The 21,739-nt window shown below is 29.9% G+C and overlaps 1 protein-coding gene and 1 long non-coding RNA gene across 2 annotated transcripts in view; both read right to left on the bottom strand.

Annotated features, from left to right (window-relative positions):
• Nucleotides 1-11,668, bottom strand: part of LOC111688823 (5-hydroxytryptamine receptor 2A-like) — an 82,012-nt gene extending 70,344 nt beyond the window's left edge. Inside the window, exons 1-2 of the mRNA XM_023451333.2 lie at nt 10,616-11,668; nt 7,087-7,641 (exon numbers count right to left, since the gene is read on the bottom strand). Coding sequence (XP_023307101.2) covers nt 7,087-7,641; nt 10,616-10,658 — 598 coding nt within the window. The 5' untranslated portion in view covers nt 10,659-11,668. The remainder of the gene's footprint in view (nt 1-7,086; nt 7,642-10,615) is intronic.
• Nucleotides 11,669-11,682: 14 nt separating this feature from the next.
• LOC124420844 overlaps nt 11,683-21,739 on the bottom strand; it is a 70,861-nt gene continuing 60,804 nt past the window's right edge. The window contains exon 3 of the long non-coding RNA XR_006941402.1: nt 11,683-11,937. This is a non-coding gene — a long non-coding RNA (uncharacterized LOC124420844). The remainder of the gene's footprint in view (nt 11,938-21,739) is intronic.

Genomic DNA, 21,739 nt, shown 5'->3' with positions numbered 1-21,739 from the left:
AAAATTTTCTATTTTTTAGAAAATTTTCAAAAAATTTCTATTTGCAAGAAAATTTTTCTACATTTTAGAAAATATTCGATAAAAATTTTTTATTTTTTAGAAATTATTTAATAAAAATTTTATATTTTTTGGAAAATTTTCGATAAAATTTGATCGTTTTAAAAAAATATTCGATTTTTATGTTATAAAATATTTTTGATAAAATTTAGATATTTACGAAATATTTCAATATTTTCTTTATTTAAAGAATATTTTCAATAATTATTATTTCTTTTTAAACTAATTACTTTATGCTTTCCTATTTTTAAGAAAATATTCGATAAAATTTGATATTTTTAAGAAATTTTGAGAAACATTCTTTTTATAAAAATTTTTTGAAAAAATTTAGATTCCGATTTCGAAATATTCCGATATTTTCTCTATTTAATGAAGATTTTCCATGATAATTAAATTCTATTTATTCCTTTAACTTTTTCTTTCCAATTCTATAAATACATATCATGAAAAGCAATCAATTTGCAAAAGTTAAAAGAATTTAAAAAATTATTGAAATATCAATAAACATCAATAATCACAATTATAATTGCTGATGTTTTCTTTTTATTTGATTAATTTAAAAAGTTTTTTTTTCCTTAAAAAATTTTCAACTTGATTGCGTTTTAATGGATTCACATTTAACACTCTCTTGCTTAACTACACATTTGTGTTTTTACTTTCGTAAATGTATTTTTTTCTTCTTAAAACAAAATAAATTGATTTCATTAATATAAGATACAGCTTTAGGTTCAATACAATTCATTTTATTTTGTTCATTTCGTATTGTGTGTGCGTATGTACATATGTATGTATGTATGTGTTTCCTTTAACAATTTTTCCCAAGTCGCATATTTGTATTGGCATTTATTCATTTGTGTGTGTTTTTTTTTCTTCTTCATATATTTTACTCTATGCAATATTTGGTCTTGTAAAATATAGTGCGTGAGTAAAATAATAGTCTGTGTGTGTGTGTGTGTGCGTTCTGGAGAAATGAGAAAAATATAAAAAAATAAAGTACACAAATACATAATCATTGAAATTGATTATATATAAACATACATACTTTTATATGTATGTGATTATTTGTATGTTTAGGTATACTCTCTCTAATAGAAACACATAATATAAATAATATGAAATGAGAATAAGAGAAATAATAAAAGAGTAAAAAAGAAAAAAAAAAAACAAAGTAAATAAAGTTCATTTACACATACACTTACATATATGTACATTTAGAATAAAATTGAAATAATCAACAAATAAAAAAGGACACATTTAACAAAAATATAATCAAACAAGTAAAAACGACTGGGATGAATCCTGAACCTTCTTACTTCGCTCTTTTAGAGAAGAGAAAAATTTTGCTAAAATTAGCTCTATTTTATAGAAGATTTTCGATAAAATTCTCTTTTACACAAAATTATTGAAAAATTTTCTGTTTTTTTATAAATTTTCAGTGGCTTCAAAGTAGTCAAGTTTTTAAAGGGCAATTTCTTCCCATAATAAATGAACTCGTGGAATCAGCTATTTGGGTTCTGATTTTATGAGTCATGTAAAATGATCTTGATGTCAAACCGGCCAAAACAGAATTGGTTCTTTTCGTCAGAAGGTACAATATGGCAAAATTCTGTCCTTCTCGTTTGTATGGTTCTATTCTAAAAACCACATATGGAAACGTTAAACTGAGTGTCTATTGAAGAAGGCATAATGTGCTTTCTATATGTGTAAGGAAACCTTTGGGAAAAGATATTGTCTTAAACCATACATTATATACATGGTTTACATCGTGGTTAGAAGGACTATTTTGATTTAAAAAGCTTTTGATTGGTGGAGAGCTGTGAATAAGAAGATTTACCTCTCTAGTCTAATCAAGCTACAAATATGAGCATGTCTTGCAATCTATGGCTGTTTGAAGTCCACTCCTGAAGGCAGTCTAGAGACGATACTAAATATATCCCCTTGAAATAAGTTAAGTATATAAATCAAATGCATTTCTTCTACATCTGCTCTATAATTTAAACAGTGGAATTAAATGAATCATCTTCATATTGGTCATGGCACCATTCTACAAAAGATAGGCAGGCTAATTGTGGGGCAAGATATTAATACAGACAAGGGATGATTGGGCCGCTAACATTGTTCTTAGGGACGATAGGCAGGCTAATTATGGGGCAAGACAATAATACCGACAAGGTATGATTGGGCCGCGAACATTGTCCTTAGGGACGCCTTCCTCCCGGGGCATGTTTTCATGATGAGTATCACATTACGGGGAATTGCAATCCCGGGGTAAACAATCGAATTGAATAAATAATGTTCGCATTGGTCATAGCACCTTTGCCAATCATGGGCTAAGACCATAATACCGACAAGGCATGATTGGGCGGCGAACACTGTCCTTAGGGACGCGTTCCCCCTGGGGTATGTTTCCATGATGACTGTCACATCATGGTGAATTGTAATCCCGGGGTAAAAAGGTGCTACAAGTACCTCTAGTCTGCCGGTACTATAAACTTACCAAATCAATCTTTGGTTTGACCTTGGCCAGTTGCCCACAGGACTTTCTCTTGACTGGTCACTTGGTTGAGGTTCCTTCGGGATCCACGTAGTGGCTGCGGTTTAAACCCAAATCGCGGGAAAAGGTTGGCTTGATTAAAATATTGATACACGGTGAAATATAATTTTCAGGATACATTTGTGTTATCGTTTCTAGATGCTACGAGCGGTACAACTTACAGAGCATGACTGTGGATTAATAAAATATTGGATAAAAAAAAAATTGGGTATAAGAGGTGGATTTTTTTGGTGTTTTCTGATGTCTACTCTGATTCTATAGAGAGAGTAGAGTAATTGATGACTTTGACGGATGGAGTGATGGTGTAACGATGTATAAGACTATGGTGTAGCAAGGACGGACGGATGGACGTGGTGCAAGGTCGTCACTGCCTTTTCTTTAATTTATTAGTGATTTTCCTACATGGTTAAGTGCGTTGGAGTTTACTTTAAAACATGCTCAACTTATCACAGTGGGTCTTTGTGACCACTGAATTAAAGTCTTGTCGATTAATATGATCCCTGCTTTGGAAGCACTTTGACTTCATGTCATTAGGGATGACTTGAACTCAATCTATACGGATGGCTTAAAGAAAGAGTGGGAAACAAGTTTGGGAATCTTCTCCGAAAAACTGAATCTTTTACTATCTCTTCGACTACCTGGCACATGCACGGTCCATCAGGCAGACATGTATGCCATCTCGAAAAGAATAGTTTTGCAGCAATCAAGACTCTTAACTCTTATGTCATTAAGTCGAAATATCTTCTAAATTGTATTAATCATTGGCAAAACTGATACAACATCATGTTAAACTGATATGGGTTCCACGACATGAGGGCATCTGAGTATATGAAATATCTGATGAATGACCAACAAAAGAGTCGTCCCTAGACTTAACTCGAGCGTAAAGAGATACTGGTGTTCCCATTAAAATTTGTAAATGACTGGGGTTTGAATGAGAAGGAACTTGGGTGGTGGTCCACTCTGAAAACGCATAGGACTAGGAATCTCTTGGATCTATATGATTGGATATATGTCAGAACATATGGGGTACGTTCGTCATAGCTTCTGTAGAAGCTGTTTGTATAAAGAATAAGTGTAATCGGTACCTTCTATGTGAGCCTTACAAGAGCACAGAATATTTTATCATAATAGAACTTTTAGAGATGAGTAAGAGTATCACAATGGGCTACAAGGCCTCTGAGTGAACCCGAGCAACCCATGTAACCTAAATCGAATCTTCGCTTTTATAGAAAATTTTTTCCAACATTTTCACATTTAAAGTAAATTTACGAAAATTTTTTTCTATATTATAGAAAATTTTCCATATATATTTTTTTTTAAATATTCCCAATTTTCTTAATTATTATTGCAACCATTCATCCATATTGTAATTTTATTTAAATAAAAATATTTAATTTCCAATCCATAATAAACTGCCTTAAGGAATTCACAAAGGCGAACCACCCACACATACACACACATGGAATATGTTCAAAAATGTATTAATGATTTTTAATTATTATTGCAGTTTATTTTATTCTCTTTCATTAATTTAACTTTAAAGCAATTACATCAATGACATGAAAAATTAAGTATGTTTTTCTCTTGAATGGAACGAGCTTCAGAAACACAGAAAGAAGTGATTTTAAAAATTAAATAATTTATTTTACCACAAACACAAACACATACACATTGAGGTATGCAAAGTCATGCTTATGTAGTAGTGTGCTGCATTTTAGGGTTTTCTATATTAATTTTTTAATTATTATAAAATGTTTCTATTTTACAGACTTCTATACAAAATTTTACATTTATAGAAAATTTTTTTCGCTAAATTATTTAAAGGCGAATATTAATTTTCAAAACAGGAATGCATTGGCCTCGAAGGCATCTTCGAGAATTGTACATTACTCATATCTAATACCTAGAGCAGTTTTATGTTGACCGGCCACAGGATGGCATTTTATCCCCTTCACTCTGGGTTACCACAATTTATAGCCTCCTAGGGACCCGAACCGAGAAAGGACATAGAACAGTCAGCTATGCAAACAATTTCGTATTACTTTTGAAGGAAAAGTATTCGAATTACTTGTGTAGAAGAGCTGAGTAAATGGGGTCTAAGTTCCACTATGACAAATTGGTTTTATAAAAGTGTAATTAGACCAATTATAACTTATGCATCCATAATCTGGTGGACTTCTTTGTACAAAAAGTGTAATTTAAAACTATTGCAAGGAAGTTCAGCTGTTTGGATATAAGTAGTGTCATTTTTTCTACTTTAACCAAGTTTCCAGAAACGTTGCTATATAATCCACACATTGAAAGCTGTTTATGATTTGAGGCTGCGCTTACAGTCGAACTGCTTATAACTGTAGGCAAACTGACCAAAAGCAGTTACAGGACACATCTTCAATATATACTACACATACTGGATGGTAATACATAAGCATCGGACTTGCCTGATCGCATATAATATATTTGGAACTCTGAAACGCTGATTCAAAACAGAATGTCTTGGTCAAGCGGAACAAACACCAGCAGTAATCTGTTGCTACACGGATTTCTCTAATCTAGAAAACAAAATGGGCCTTAGGTTCTAGACTAAAGACACAGAAACATAAATATACCACTGTTTACCTAATAGTAACATAAGCTTCCAGACATAAAGCTGGAAAATAATAGAATATATAAATTGAACTAGAATATGTATGGTGTCCACAGGGCTGCATATAATTACCGACAATCAAAAGGCAATTAGGGCGATATCAGGTATTCCAACCATTGAAATATGTTTAAAATTTGAGGTGGCACTTACAGCCGAACTACTCATAACTTTAGGCGAACTGATCGGTTATAGGATACGTCTTCAATGTATACTAGAGTGTCCCGAGGAAAGACCTTTTTAAGAATTTTAGGAATGTAGGAATACCTCTTAATTTGTGCGTATTAATGTACTGAACACGAAAAAAAATCAAAAAAATCTTCAGTTCCCTATTAGCGATTGAAAAGCCTGACCTCAGCTTAATTTGTGAAAAATAAAAAAATTTTTATTTTTTTCGAAATGGGTTTCGAAAATTCCGTAATTTGAGCTGATTAAGAGAAAAATAATTTTAAAATTTTTGTGCAGTATTTTTAGTCTACAAAATAATTTTTTGTGTTATATTATATTTACGGACTTAATATTTTCTTAAAAGGGGCGTGGCCACTCGCCCACTTGAAATTTCAAAATAAAAAGTGGCCTATAATCGACGAGATATTCCCTTTAACACAAAACTTTTGATAAAATGTTCTCATTTAAAGAAAATTTTCCAAAAAATTTCCTTTTTTATAGAAAATTTTCGATAGAATTTTTTGTTTTATATATGGTAATATAATTTTTCTTTTTTTTTATAGACATTTTTCGATAGAATTGTCTTTTAAGAAACTTTTCGATTGAAGTTTCTTTTTAATAGAAAATTTTCGTTGAAAGTTTTTCTTTTGTAGATAAAGTTTTCTCTTCTGTAGAAAACTGAACAAATTGAAAATTTTCTTTTATATTCCTCTGAAACTAAATAGGAAACCCCTTAATACAATTACATAATAAATAACAAAAAACTACAACGTACATCGATAATCCAATTTATATCATTAATTTAAAACAAGTAAGATAATATAGTCCGGCGAGGCGGACCATATAATAACCTACACCTGTTACAAAAATTAAATGTCAAGTTTAAGTTGAATTTTACTTTTCCTTAGATATAAATAATTCATCCATTTATTGTTGAATTAAATTGTGGACATTTAAGTGAAATTTTGAACCTGTAGTAGTTTTTATAAAATTTACAAGCACTGACAGACAGACGGATGGACGGACAGACGGAAAGACAGACAGAGAAACAGACGGATGGACAGACAGACAGACGGACAGACAGACAGACAGACAGGAAATTATTCAAAGCCGACTGGTATACTTTAAAGTGGGTATAGGTATAGTGTGTTACAAACATCAGCATAAACCCACAAAAGTGGTGTAGGGTATAAAAACAAAAAAAAGAAAAACACTTTTAGTGCTTTCTTTTTCTTTTGTTATTTTTGCATTAGTAATGGGAAAAAAGAAATTAATACTTTAACTCATGTCAATTCATGAAACTCTTTAATCAATGTAATTCAAGTGCTACTTAATGCAAAAACAATTTGTTGTTTATTTGTTTGTCAGTGAGTGTGTCTCTTGCCGTAATCCAATATGCTTTTGAATCTTTTTAAGTGAAAATTTGTAAATTGAAAAATATTTGTTTACAAGAATTCAAGTGTGTTTTAAAAATGAAAACATAAAAGAATCAAAAAACTAAGTGCTGTTTTTTAATGACATTCAAGAGTTTCATCAAACCTACCCCCACCCCCTAAAAACACCAACGTAACAAATGACATTAGTTTTTTTTTTGTTTAGCTTAAGAACATACAAATGTAATGATTTTTAATTACTTTTAAGGATAAGCTATTCATGCACTTACCTATAATAGTTATCAAGATCATAAGACCCAATACAACCGATGTCGCAGCCATACGTATTAATTCTCCCAAATCTTCAGGACTGGTCATATTCCCACTAACCGTCCCATTGCCAAAGGGATCGGTGGTGATATTAACTAAATCTGCCAGCAGACTAGTATCATTTAACATGGTGTCATTGATTAATAGTGAACCTAAATCTACTGCTACATTACTAAACATATTGCTATCGGAGGAAGTTGGCAACGAAAGTGTTGATGGCGACATAGTCGATGATGCGGATAATGTCAATGATGCTGCTGTTAGAAGAGAGTCCGAAGCAAAAGTATTACTACTTTTACTATTGCTACCAAATATAGCAGTTGTGGCAGTGACTGTGGCAGCCGTTAAAGCGGCTGTGCCGCTTAATGTATTTATTATACGACTACTAGTGGTGACATCGTGTGTGGTAAATGATGTTGTTGTGGCAGCTGTCAGCGGTGAGGTATAGGCGGCTGATGAGATGACATATGTGTTGGGATTTTTCTCATTTGCAATGAATATATAATCCAAGGCATCTGGAAAAAAAGTAAAAGGCAATATTAATATTTTGTGTAAAATATAAATTTGAATAAAGAACTGTTTTTTTTAATAGTTTGAAAAAAATTATCAAAAATATTTCTCCAAAAAAATTTAATAAAATAATTTGTATAAAAGAAAATAGAAAATTTTTTATTTTTATTTTTATAAATGTTGCACTTAAGAGAAAATTTTATCAAAAATGTTCCATTTTATCAAAACATTTTTACAAAGAGAGAATTTTATCGAAAAATGGGAGAATTTGACCAAAATATTCTACAAAGGGAAAATATTCTATAAAAAGAACATTTAATCGAAGATTTTCTATGAAAGAGATAATTTTTCCGAACAATTTTTATGAAAGAGATAATTTTATTAAAATTTTTTTAATAACAGGAAAGTTCTATCGATAAAGAGAAACTTTTATCGAAAATTGATTTTAAACAGAAAAGTTTTTTCGAAAATTTTGTATAAAAAGAACATTTTTTCGAAAATTTTGTATAAAAAGAAATTTTTTTCGAAAATTTTGTATAAAAAAAAATTTTATTGAAAATTTTTCATAAATGAAAATTTTATCGAAAATGTTTTATTAAGAGGAAAATTTTATAAAAAGTATGCAGAAAATTTTCTCAAAATTACGATTAAATAGAAAATTTTATCAAAAATGTTCTATTTGGAAGAAAATTTTATCAAAAATGTTTTATTAAGAAGAAAATTTTCTCAAGAAGAGATAATTTTATCAAAAATGTTCTATTTAGAAGAAAATTTTATCGAAAATATACTATTAAAAAGAAAATTTTATAAAATTTGTTTATAAAGAGAAAATTTTATCGACAGTTTTCTATATGAGAAAACATTTCCTTAAAGAGAAAACTTGATCGAGAATTTTCTATAAAAGAGAAAATTTTAACGAAAGTGTTCTATTACAGAGAAAGTTTTATTAAAAGTGTTTTATAAAAAATTTTCTACAAAGAGAAAACTTTATCAAAAGATTTCATTTAATAGAAAATATTATTGAAAAAATGTTTCAATATAGAAAAAATTTTATCGAAAATGTTTTATTTAAATCAAAATTTCATAGAAAATGTTCTATTAAGGAGACAATTTTATCAAAATGTTCTATTAAAGAGAGAATTTTATCGAACATTTTACTCTAAAGAGAACAAAATTGTTCACTAAAGAGACATATTTTGTAAATCCCTTCCCCTCACTTCACTTCATTATATCTTACACCACTATAGCGGGGATGGTATTATACGTTTATGCTGATGTTTGTAACATACAAAAATATTGGTCCAATACCCACCTTAAAGTATACTGATCGATTCAGAATCATTTTTTGAGTAGATTAAGACATGTCCGTCCGTCTGTTCTGGAAATCGGCTGGCTGTGAAATCGGTCCATTATTTCACATATCCCCCATACAAACGTACCTTCCGATTTAGGCTTTTTATGCCATAATTACGTCAAATATACTATTATCTCTCTTAAAATTGGCACAAATAAGTTTTATATAAGTATAAATAACACTGCAGATTTTCGTTTTGTTTAGCCTTTATTTAACCGTAGCCCCTATACAAACCCCCCTTCAAGAAATGTCTTAAACGTCGAAAATTGACTTGTAACCATTTGTATCGCAATGAAACTCAACAAAACTAACTGTTATTTAAAAATATATCCTTTTCCCAAATTTACCGAGGATAGGCCCATGTTTGAGCTATAATCCTATAAAAAGCCTCATTTAAAAAATTTTGTAATTTTTATCAATAAATTGCTTAAATACTTTGGAGTTAAGGTAAAATTCAACCTACATCCAAATATACGAACAAAATTCACAAAAAGAAAACCAAACAAAAAACGAAATACAATGAAGCCAACAGCATTCAAATATGCAAAATAAAATTCACAGCTGAATAAAACAAAATACATCTACACACACATGTACATATTTTTTAAATTTACAATGTTGTTGTTGCTTTTTTGACAAAGCATGAAAAAATATGTCTTTTTTGATGAAATTTTCAGATGTTGTCTCGGATTTTTGCAAATCTCCGTATTTGCTGATTTTAAATAGCGATCTTCTCGAAAGCATGTCTAACATAATTATTGAAGTTTCGGATCTCGCCGATATCTGGGGTTCTCTAAAAACTGATTTTAACAGACGGACAGACGGACGGACAGACAGACGGACAGACAGACGGACAGACAGACAGACAGACAGACAGACACACAGACAGACAGACAGACAGACAGACAGACATACAGACATACAGACATACAGACATACATACATACAAACATTCTTACATACATACATACATACATACATACATACATACATACATACATACATACATACATACATACATACATACATACATACATACATACATACATACATACATACATACATACATACATACATACATGCATACAGACAGAAAGACGGAGAGGCGGACAGACAGACAGACAGACGGACATGGCTTAATCGACTCCGCTATCTATAAGGATGCAGAATATATATACTTTATAGGGTCGGAAAATTATACTATAGAAATTCCAAACGGAATGACAAACTTATATATACCCTTCTCACTTAGGTGAAGGGTATAAGAGGAACAATTTCTTAAAGTTTTTTATAAAAAGTATGAATTCGTAAGAAATGTTCTATAAAAAGGAAATTTCTCTTTCCACAAATGAAAATTGTATAGAAAATTTCTCATTTAAGAGAATACATTATCGAACATTAATTTTTATAAAGGACATTTTTTATAAATATTTTCCGATTAAAGAGATGATTTTATAGATTATTTTTTTTTAAATATTGAGTGTCATTTTTTTATTATTTTGATACACTGTACTTCAACAATATAAAATTCATTACAAACAATAAAAGTTTCAATATAAATTTTATAGCAAATAATAAATAAATACAAAAAAAAACTTTATTTATATTAGTTATTGATAACTTACCATCAAAACTCGTTTTGCGTGCCATATTATGTGAGGCGGGCATAAAACTTCCGTTAACAAAAATGTCACTTTCCGTTCGATTTGTTTATTTCAAAAACAAAAACAAAAAAAAAAAAACAAGTTGCGTTCTTCCTGGGCTTGGCAAGGCAAACAAAAACGTTGTTTACCCCAAAAAAAAAGAAAAGCGTTTATTTGAAGAAAAAAGAAATTTAATATTTGTGGCCAGGAAGCAAAACGAATAAATATTTGTTATGATTGAGTATGTTGTTGTTGTTATTGTTTGTTTGTTTCCAGGTGCCAGTTAAGCGAAATATACATCAAACGTATTTGCCATGATGATGATGATGATGATTAAAACGATAATGATGTTGCTTGGGTATTTGACACCACAGTTTATTTTGATTTTATATTGTTTTGGTTTATTTCCTTCTATTATGTTTGTATTTGTTATAGCAAACAAGTGTTTTATGTTTAGGATTTCATTTCATTTAATTTTTACTTCATTTATGATTACACTTGTATGAGTATATAATTTCGTACTTTTTTAACTTTTCACTTTTTTTTCACTTTATAAAAAACGTAATTTTGCTAATGGCTCTTAAAGCTAAACCGGATGTTATAGGGGGAAGTTGTTCATAAGTAGGTGTGTGTAAGTGTGCAGGAAGAAATGGAGTATGTGTTAGTATATATATGTAGTTTTTTGTAACGGTAACAATTGTTTATTCTAACGACCTTTTAAGTGTTTCAACTATATATTTTCTTTTTTGATTACTTGTTAGCTGCGACTGCTGTTGCTGCTGATGTTGCTGTTGCTGTTTGTTTGTAGGATATTTGAGCCTCCTGCTGTTTTTGCTATTGTTCTATTGCCGTTTGCTGGTGTTTCAATTACGTTTAATGTTCGACAAATTATTTCGTACATATTAAAGCAGTTTTTTGTTGTTGTTGTTGTTGTTGTTGTTTTGTTGTCTTGTTTTTGCTTTATTTGCGTGTTTTTTCTTGTATAATTTTGCTTTTTTCTTTGTTTTTATTTTCTTAATTTAATAAATTTCATATATTTTTGTATCGTTGTTTTAAGTTTTTTTTATTTTGCAATGTAATTTTCATTTTGTAATATTTCCACTTCAATTATGTTTATTTGCTTTATGTTTTGATTTTTTGGCTTAATGTCTTTATTAGAAATTTTTCATTTTCTTGTTAAGTAAGTTATTTTCCAGCTTGTTTGAGATGATGAAAAGTTTGGAAAAAACAAACATTAAATTTGTTTAAACTTTAATTCAGCAGAATTAATGTGATCCTGGTGAGCGTATTTGTATGTGTATAATCTGAAAAAGAAAAGAAGAAAAGGAAATTAAAATTCATGTATTTTAATATTTAAAGAAAATTTTCTTTAAAACAAAACCTTTAAATCGTTTCAGAAAACGACTTGCAAAATATTAATATATAGTTTTCTCTAACACATATACAACTAAATTTCATTTGTTATTAAGTTATTTAAGTTTTGTTTGATTTGATGCAGTTTAGAAATCTTTAGAATGAACGTGCAAACTTCACCTTTGCACGTGCAAGTTTACAGGTGCTTCACAATTGCCAACAAATATGTATTTATCTACTGAGTTGACATGTGTTATCGTAAATTGTTGAGAAAAAACCTTTTATAGATTTGAAAAATATCATTTTTTTCATCGAAACTCCTTTACTACACTTTAGTATAAATTATAATGGTAAACACATATTGCAATCAATGTCTAACACTAGGTTGCAAACAAGTCAGCATGTCTATCAGAAGTATAAAATATCTTTATAATCTCATATTGTGCAAAATTTTTGAGTTTACACTTAAAACTTTCCCCACTGCCATATATACATATGTATGTATCGCACACCATATAAAACGTGGTGTTAAGAACAGAAACGAACGAAGGAAGAAAAACATTGTGAACCATAAAACTTCTATTTAAACTTTTACTTTTCTTTGCAAAAACCAAAAAAGAAAGAGAAAAAAACAAAAAAAGAGACGGAAACAGGTATGAAAACTTCTATGTAAAAATACAAGTTTCAATACGGAAACATATTTTTGAACTGTTCAGCAGCAACCAACAAGATGACTGTCAGTTTTAATATTTCATGCCACGACTGCGAAGAGTTTTTAATAAGGAAACCTTAAAGTTTACATAAACTAAAGGACTTGGTTGTATGAAAGGAATAAAGTTTTTTTGTTTGGTTTATGCAAAAGCTAAGTGCGATTACGAATTTATTTTGAACAACTGAGTAATTTGTATAATTTTTCCATTGTTTGTTGAAGAACAATAGAAAGCGAAAAACTTTTCGGAACTGTTGATTATGGTGAACAATTTGTGAATTGAAAAAAAGCTGATTTACTGGAAGGAAATTTGTGAAGTGAGAGCAGCAGCAAAGTAAAACAAAGGAACGTTTAAAGTTTGCTGAAAATGAATTTTAAAAATCTTTAATAACTAACTAACTAACTAACTAACTAACTAACTAACTAACTAACTAACTAACTAACTAACTAACTAACTAACTAACTAACTTACTAACTAACTAACTAACTAACTAATTAACTAACTAACTAACTAACTAAATAACTAACTAACTAACTAACTAACTAACTAACTAACTAACTAACTAACTAACTAACTAACTAACTAACTAACTAACTAACTAATTAACTAACTAATGATACCCTACACCAGTCAGTATGTTAAAATTGTGGATTTTTTTTTAAATAAAAGAGACAAAAAAAAGAGATTTTCTACAAGAGGGCTCATAGGGGAGAAGAGGGTAAATATGGGCCTATCCTTATAAATTTTGGTAATTGAATTTAAGTCTAATTCAAAGTCATTTATGTAGATTTTGATCGTTTTATTAGCAATTTTAACCTAATTTTGACCTTCAAGTCATTTTCTGAAGGGGAGTTAGTATATGGGCTAGGGTCAAATGAAGCCCCTACCTTTATACCATTATAAAACATTTAACGTAATTGTGAGCCTTAAGGCCCGATTCGGGGGGTACGGTTGTATGCGGGCTAAGAGAAATAATAAACCGATTTCAACCATTTTCAATAGCGTTTGTCCCTGATCCAAAAGAAGAGTATGTGCCAAATTTCATCAAATTATCTTGAAAATTGCGAATTGCAGCGTGCGCACAAAGTTTACACGGACACACAGACAGACGGACGAACGGACGGACGGACATGGCTAAACAGAAAGTGATTCCGAGTCGATTGGTATACTTTAAGATGGGTCTAGGACCAATATTTTTGGGTGTTATAAACTTCAGCACAAACGCATAATACAATCCCCACTATAGTGGTGTAGGGTATAATGAGAGAACAGTTGATAGTTTTTTATATGTAGACCCTGCTATACGCTGGCTGTCCGTAATAAATATTTGACAGTTGGCATATACTTTATAGTTTGTAGTCATTTTATTAGTATATTTTTATTTTGAATTGAATTCTGTTCTCTGCTACTTTACCAAAACAAATAAAACTATGGTAGCATATGTTTGAGCACCACTGCTTTAGATTCAGTCAAGATTCAGTCAAGAGTATGGACTAGTAGAATGCCAAACTTCGATATAGCTGAACGTGTAGTCAAGGATATAGTCGAGATAAGAGAATAAACTAAAGCCTGTGGTATACACTGCACTAAACACTAGTCATTAGACTAAGCTATAGCCAATAGTATAATCGAGTCTATATTTGGGCCAAATAATTGTCAACATTTTAAGAGTACTGCTATAGAAGTTTAAGGCATTGAAGGGAGGGTTTTTTTTTTGTTGTAACATTTTCAATGACAATAGTTAAGAGGTTTATTTTCCATTATGCCAAATCTTATATACCCTTCACTAGATCATGTTTTCTCATATTTATAAATCAAAGCTTTTGATATTATCCCAAAGTAATGACTTAAACATTTGTTCTCTACTTCTTCATTAGCATTTAAACTCATGTAATATGGTGACATCATTGAGGCAAGTACTTCGCCGCTCGCTTACAAATATTGTGTTCTTGCAATTTCGCTTACAAAGAAGTTGTTACGTAAGTTGTTTTGTGTTTAATAATAGAAAAGACTTCGGTTTGTCACAACAACACTCTTTAGTAGTTTTACTGAGCGTCAAATTTCAGATTTAAAATTTGATTATATAAAAAGTGCAAACACAATTATAAAGCCGAAAACAAAGTTCTTATATATCAGATTAAAAGAAAATCATTACGAGAGTAATACAAAGTTAGCAGTAGTTATTGCAAAGTAAGTGGTTATGACAGTAAAACCCATTATCGAGTTTTTACTGCTATAGAAACTCATATTTTGAAATGGATTTTTTTACCGAGGGTAGCATCAAATATATCGGTCTTACAAAAGGAGCAGATAGTTGATCCTCATTTTCGATAAAGAGATTTACGTTTACACAAGACTAGTTTATGTGAAATTTCAACGTTATACTGGTATTTTTGCAACAGTTATGAATAAAGTTGAACATACATTTTTTTATATCAAATACTTTGTCAGTTTTATCTAATTGTACTTTCTTATTGCCTCTTCAACACTTTTATAATACACTTTTATAATACCTCTTTCAAACAGAATACAAAAATTTAATTGCTAAGTGTTTCAATTTTTTCTAGTTTTATAACAAAATTTTAAAGATAAAATCTTAAGACAAGAATTCTTGAAAAGAAAATTTTGCAAACTAAATTTTAATACATTTTAACTCGATATTAAAGTTTTTATAACATTTCTAGCAGCAATACATACATTTAACTTTTTTTACTTTTTTAACTTAATGACTTTGTCACATCCCTTCTTCTAACAACATAAAATTTCAAACAAAATATTCCTGTCAAATCCCAGAAAAAAAAACTTAATAACTTAATTATGCACACCGATAAAAAACTATGCAAATTGCTTTAAAAATCTTAAATATATTTTTCTGTATAAAAAATTACAAGAAAAATAATTAAGATTATTTTTTTAAGAAAATAAGTAAAAAAATCCTTGTCATTTGTGTTATAATAACTTAAATATTAAAACTTATTCATAATACAAGTATAAAAATCCAAGATAATAAAATTGTCATAATAGTTGTAGCTAGAAATATATTATATCCGTTTGGCAGCAAGAATAGTACTATTTATGAATGCATGAATGAAAGAGTAGTGTTGTACCTTGATGGAGGCATATATATTGCTGATTTGTATACTGTTCCATGTTTTATTTTTCATTCTAAATATATTTTACTTATTTTATGAATATGTGCACATTTCCGTTTAGTGCTTATTGCTAGCCATTTCCGAAGAATTTAAATTTATACCACTATTATTAAGCATAAAAACGGCGGAAGTACATAAAAATCCAAACCTCTAACAAAAGATAGAAAAAATATAAATAGAAACAAATACACAGAACGATGTACCACCCACTCAGCATAAGATTAGAAAATAAAGGTATGATCATTTTTGATCCATGACTAGACTATAAACTGGACTATAGACTAGACTATAGACTAGACTATAGACTAGACTATAGACTAGACTATAGACTAGACTATAGACTAGACTATAGACTAGACTATAGACTAGACTATAGACTAGACTATAGACTAGACTATAGACTAGACTATAGACTAGACTATAGACTAGACTATAGACTAGACTATAGACTAGACTATAGACTAGACTATAGACTAGACTATAGACTATAACTAGACTATAGACTAGACTATAGACTAGACTATAGACTAGACTATAGACTAGACTATAGACTAGACTATAGACTAGACTATAGACTAGACTATAGACTAGACTATAGACTAGACTATAGACTAGACTATAGACTAGACTATAGACTAGACTATAGACTAGACTATAGACTAGACTATAGACTAGACTATAGACTAGACTATAGACTAGACTATAGACTAGACTATAGACTAGACTATAGACTAGACTATAGACTAGACTATAGACTAGACTATAGACTAGACTATAGACTAGACTATAGACTAGACTATAGACTAGACTATAGACTAGACTATAGACTAGACTATAGACTAGACTATAGACTAGACTATAGACTAGACTATAGACTAGACTATAGACTAGACTATAGACTAGACTATAGACTAGACTATAGACTAGACTATAGACTAGACTATAGACTAGACTATAGACTAGACTATAGACTAGACTATAGACTAGACTATAGACTAGACTATAGACTAGACTATAGACTAGACTATAGACTAGACTATAGACTAGACTATAGACTAGACTATAGACTAGACTATAGACTAGACTATAGACTAGACTATAGACTAGACTATAGACTAGACTATAGACTAGACTATAGACTAGACTATAGACTAGACTATAGACTAGACTATAGACTAGACTATAGACTAGACTATAGACTAGACTATAGACTAGACTATAGACTAGACTATAGACTAGACTATAGACTAGACTATAGACTAGACTATAGACTAGACTAAAGACTAGACTATAGACTAGACTATAGACTAGACTATAGACTAGACTATAGACTAGACTATAGACTAGACTATAGACTAGACTATAGACTAGACTATAGACTAGACTATAGACTAGACTATAGACTATACTATAGACTAGACTATAGACTAGACTATAGACTAGACTATAGACTAGACTATAGACTAGACTATAGACTAGACTATAGACTAGACTATAGACTAGACTATAGACTAGACTATAGACTAGACTATAGACTAGACTATAGACTAGACTATAGACTAGACTATAGACTAGACTATAGACTAGGCTATAGACTAGACTATAGACTAGACTATGGACTAGACTATAGACTAAACTATACACCAGACTATAGACTAGACTATAGACTAGACTAGACCAGAATATAGACCAGACTATGGACTAGACTATAGACTAGACTATAGACTAGACTATAGACTAGACTATAGACTAGACTATAGACTAGACTATAGACTAGACTATATACTAGACTATAGACTAGACTATAGACTAGACTATAGACTAGACTATAGACTAGACTATAGACTAGACTATAGACTAGACTATAGACTAAACTATAGACTAAAGTATAGACTAGACTATAGACTAAACTATAGACTAGACTATATACTAGACTATAGACTATGTACTAGACTATAGGATAGACTAGAGACTGGACTATAGACTAGACTATAGACTACTATATGGACTAAACTATAGACCACGTAAGAAATTAAATTATAGGAAATAGTAAAGGCTAGTTATAGACTATATATATGTGTGTGGCCTACTGGGTAATTTAAATTTGTTTGTGTATGAAAGTCACGTTTATAGTTATATATCGGTACACGTAAATTTACTCTGACATATTTATTTTATGTATTATATGGCAATGATGGCATTTTCTGAATTTGAAAATATGAATAATACAGGTTTTCCTAGATTTTCGGTTATAAAAATGAGCTAGGCCTATAGACTATATATGGATGAAAGGACAATTGTAAAAAGGACATTGATTTTTAAAAATTAAATACTACCATTACTAAATTTTTACTTTTGTAGATCTTGTTGTATATATTGTTTTTTAAACTCTTGATAAATCTTTATGATTAAGGAGCACAATGTTTTTAAGTGGACTTCTGTGATAGTGTTGCTGAATTGTTTCGAATACTTTACAGTGGGTGGCTTACGAACGCATAATTTACAAACCATTAGTGGTTTACATTATAAAAATGCGAATTCATACAAATTTTAATCAAAGACAGTTAAAACAGCACGCATTCCGTTGTGAACGTGTTAAAAAATAATGGTTTTTGTATAGACATTTTGGCGGATGTTATGTGGTAGTTCTTCTTGTTATTCATGAAGAAAAAAAATAGAACACAAAAAAACATTTGTTTGCTGAGTACTGCTGCTGTGAAATTGAAAACTGAAAATTTAAATAAACTTTTTACAGGAACAGGTAATGAGCAGCAATGAATGCAAAATGGGAAGAAGAAAAAGAAAATCAACAATACCAAAAATGAAACGCTGGTGTTAAAAATGTCTACGTATACAGAATTGAAAATGAAACATGGCACTTGTGTTAACAACGCGACGTCCTTGTGACGCGATGCCACTTATTATTACTCAGTTTCAGTCATTTGCTCATTTAAGCTGATTGTTGTGCTGGTTGTTACACTACGTTTCTTATGGTTTTCTATTGTTATAAGTATACCCTACATCACTATTGTGGGTTTTTTATTATATGTTTGGTTGAATGTTTTTCTCAAGAAATACCCCTAGCAGGTGTAGAGTATTATATGGTTGGTTACATTTGGCTTGAATTTTCTTCATTTTAAAAGGTTGTACATTTTACTTAATGTTTTGGTGTTTTTATTTTATTTTTATTTATAATTTTATTTTTTTTGGCGTTTTGCATTTTATTTCATTAGTTCTATTATGAATATTTTCCATGAATGTTTTATATAGGGAGAATAAGACAGACAAAAAATGTGTCATTGCATTATTATCTACATAGCTGAATAAAAGACACCACACTAAACAATAAAATTTATTTGAAAATATATCGTTAGTCATAAACAGTTTATATTAGGGTGCTACAAAATTTGATGGGATGTAGTGAACATGACAGAAAATATTTTTTAAAATTTTTCTGAAACTTTTTTAAGATTGTGCTGAATCTTATTTACCCTTTGCATATATTTGAATTCAAGATATACATTTGAAGAACATAAAGTATAAAAAAATATATATAAAATTTTTGGTGAAATTTTCAAATATTTAAGCGGATGGACTGATTTTTGCTGCTAATTAGAAAAATCCTCGAAACCATGTGTGACAGAAATATTGCAAGTTTGGGTCCATCGGACGGACAGTTTGACTGAAAAACGGAATGAGAGTTTGGGTCCAAAAGATATCTAGTGTCTTCAGGAAATGTACAGACGGACGGACAGACTAACTGAAAAATGGAATGACAGACTGATAAACTGTTAGATTGGTAGATTGGTAGATTGATAGACTGATAGTCTTACTTCAGAAAATAAATGTCAAGAAATATACATTCGGACCGACAGACTGTCTATCTGACTAACTGAAAAACGGAATGACAGACTGATAGACTGTTAGATTGATATATTGATAGACTTTTAGATTGATAGACTGATAGGCTGATAGACTGATAGACTGACAGACTGACGGACTTACAGACTGACAGAGAGACAAACAGACAGGCAGATAGACAGACAGATTGACAGACAGACAGATTGACAGACAGACAGATTGACAGACAGACAGACAGACAGACAGACAGACAGACAGATTGACAGACAGACAGATTGACAGACAGACAGATTGACAGACAGACAGATTGACAGACAAACAGACAGACAGACAGACAGACAGACAGACAGACAGACAGACAGACATACAGACATACAGACATACAGACATACAGACAGACAGACAGACAGGCAGTCAGACAGATAGACAGGCAGACAAAGGACAGACTGACATACTAACATACTAACATACGAATGTAGATCAATTAATTCCGCTATGGTGCACACTAATACTACAGACATATACATAATTTTAACGTTATTTGAAAAACTGTACAGTGTATGAGTGACAATGGCAACTACAGCGTAAAACAGTGGTTTTGAAAATATTTAATTTTAATTTTTTTGTTACAAATATTTAAATATTTTACATCTACTACTTTAAATTTTATATAATTGAAAGTAGCTAAATGCATCTAAGCAAAGTAACCAGAACAAAGAACTTTTAAAGAAAACAGAACACATATAAATTTCTTAAAAGTTAAATATTTTATAACTCAAAAGTATCGTGATAGCCATGACATATCATGACACTGAACTTCTAGACAAGTCTAGCCAAAAACTCAGCCATGAAAAGATGTAGTTTTTGTTTTTTCTTTGCCAAAAGTTCAGAAACAATTTAATATCTCTTTATGGTCCCACTGTTTTTTCTTCAGTCATAATTTTGCAAAAGTTTTTCTATAGTGAAAAAAAAACACTCTTAAAGTTGTAAAAACAAAAAATATGAACAAATCTGGCAAATAAAATAAGATATGAAAAATGCTCGTTTTGTTAAATTATATTAACAATTGTTGTATTCACATGGTGGTGATGATGATGATGATGACGACAACAATAATTCTCTATTGTCTATTTAGTAAATTTTACATACATTATCATGGGTAAAATTTAATTTAAAACTCTTATAACAGAAACATTTAAGTAAAACAAATTTTTATTTAAATGTTTTCACTTTATATTCAATTTATTAAATGGACAATAGAATGATAACGATAAAAAAATTTAATTATAAACATTTCATTTAGAAAATTGCTATTCTGAAACATTTGACGAAGGATTTCTTGTAAAAATTTTATATCCAACCATGAATAACACATAACCATAGGGCATCATTTAGTCCGATTTAACCATATATCAATCAATCCTACTTTTTTTCATTTCCTTTTAATTCCTTAACTATTTTCCAACATTTTATAAAACTTAAATCAATAATGAACCATTAATTTAATAGTGCTATAAATGTTTTACGTGAAAAAGAGAAATGAATAAAATAAAATCACAAAATTTGTTTAAAGGATATTTTGATATTGATTTAATTGGTAATGTAAATACTATTGAAACTGAAATTCAATTAAATGAAATGCCATTTAGTAATACTGCAGTATAAAGAAAAAAAGTTATAAAAAAGTAAAATACATATAGAATTGTTTTCCTGTCTATATTCCTTTAAACGCCGTACAATTTAATATTCCTGCATTGTCATATTGTTCTACTAAAATCAGAGGAAATCAAAGTAAATTTTGTAAGTTAACGGTGAAAAATTCAATTTTAAATGCAACCATAAAAGCGATTTGGAAAGTAAGAGAACAAAAACAAGAACCACAATTGTCAGTGTGGGGGTAAATAATAATGGAAACACAGATACTTTTACGATAGATAGATAGATAGATAGATAGATAGATAGATAGATAGATAGATAGATAGATAGATAGAAAGAAAGGTAGATAGATAGAAAGGTAGATAGATAGATAG

This window comes from Lucilia cuprina, chromosome 6 (assembly GCF_022045245.1).
Source record: "Lucilia cuprina isolate Lc7/37 chromosome 6, ASM2204524v1, whole genome shotgun sequence".
Lineage (NCBI taxonomy): Eukaryota > Metazoa > Arthropoda > Insecta > Diptera > Calliphoridae > Lucilia > Lucilia cuprina.
Note: the sequence above shows the minus strand (reverse complement) of the source record. Positions and strands in the feature narration are given on the sequence as shown.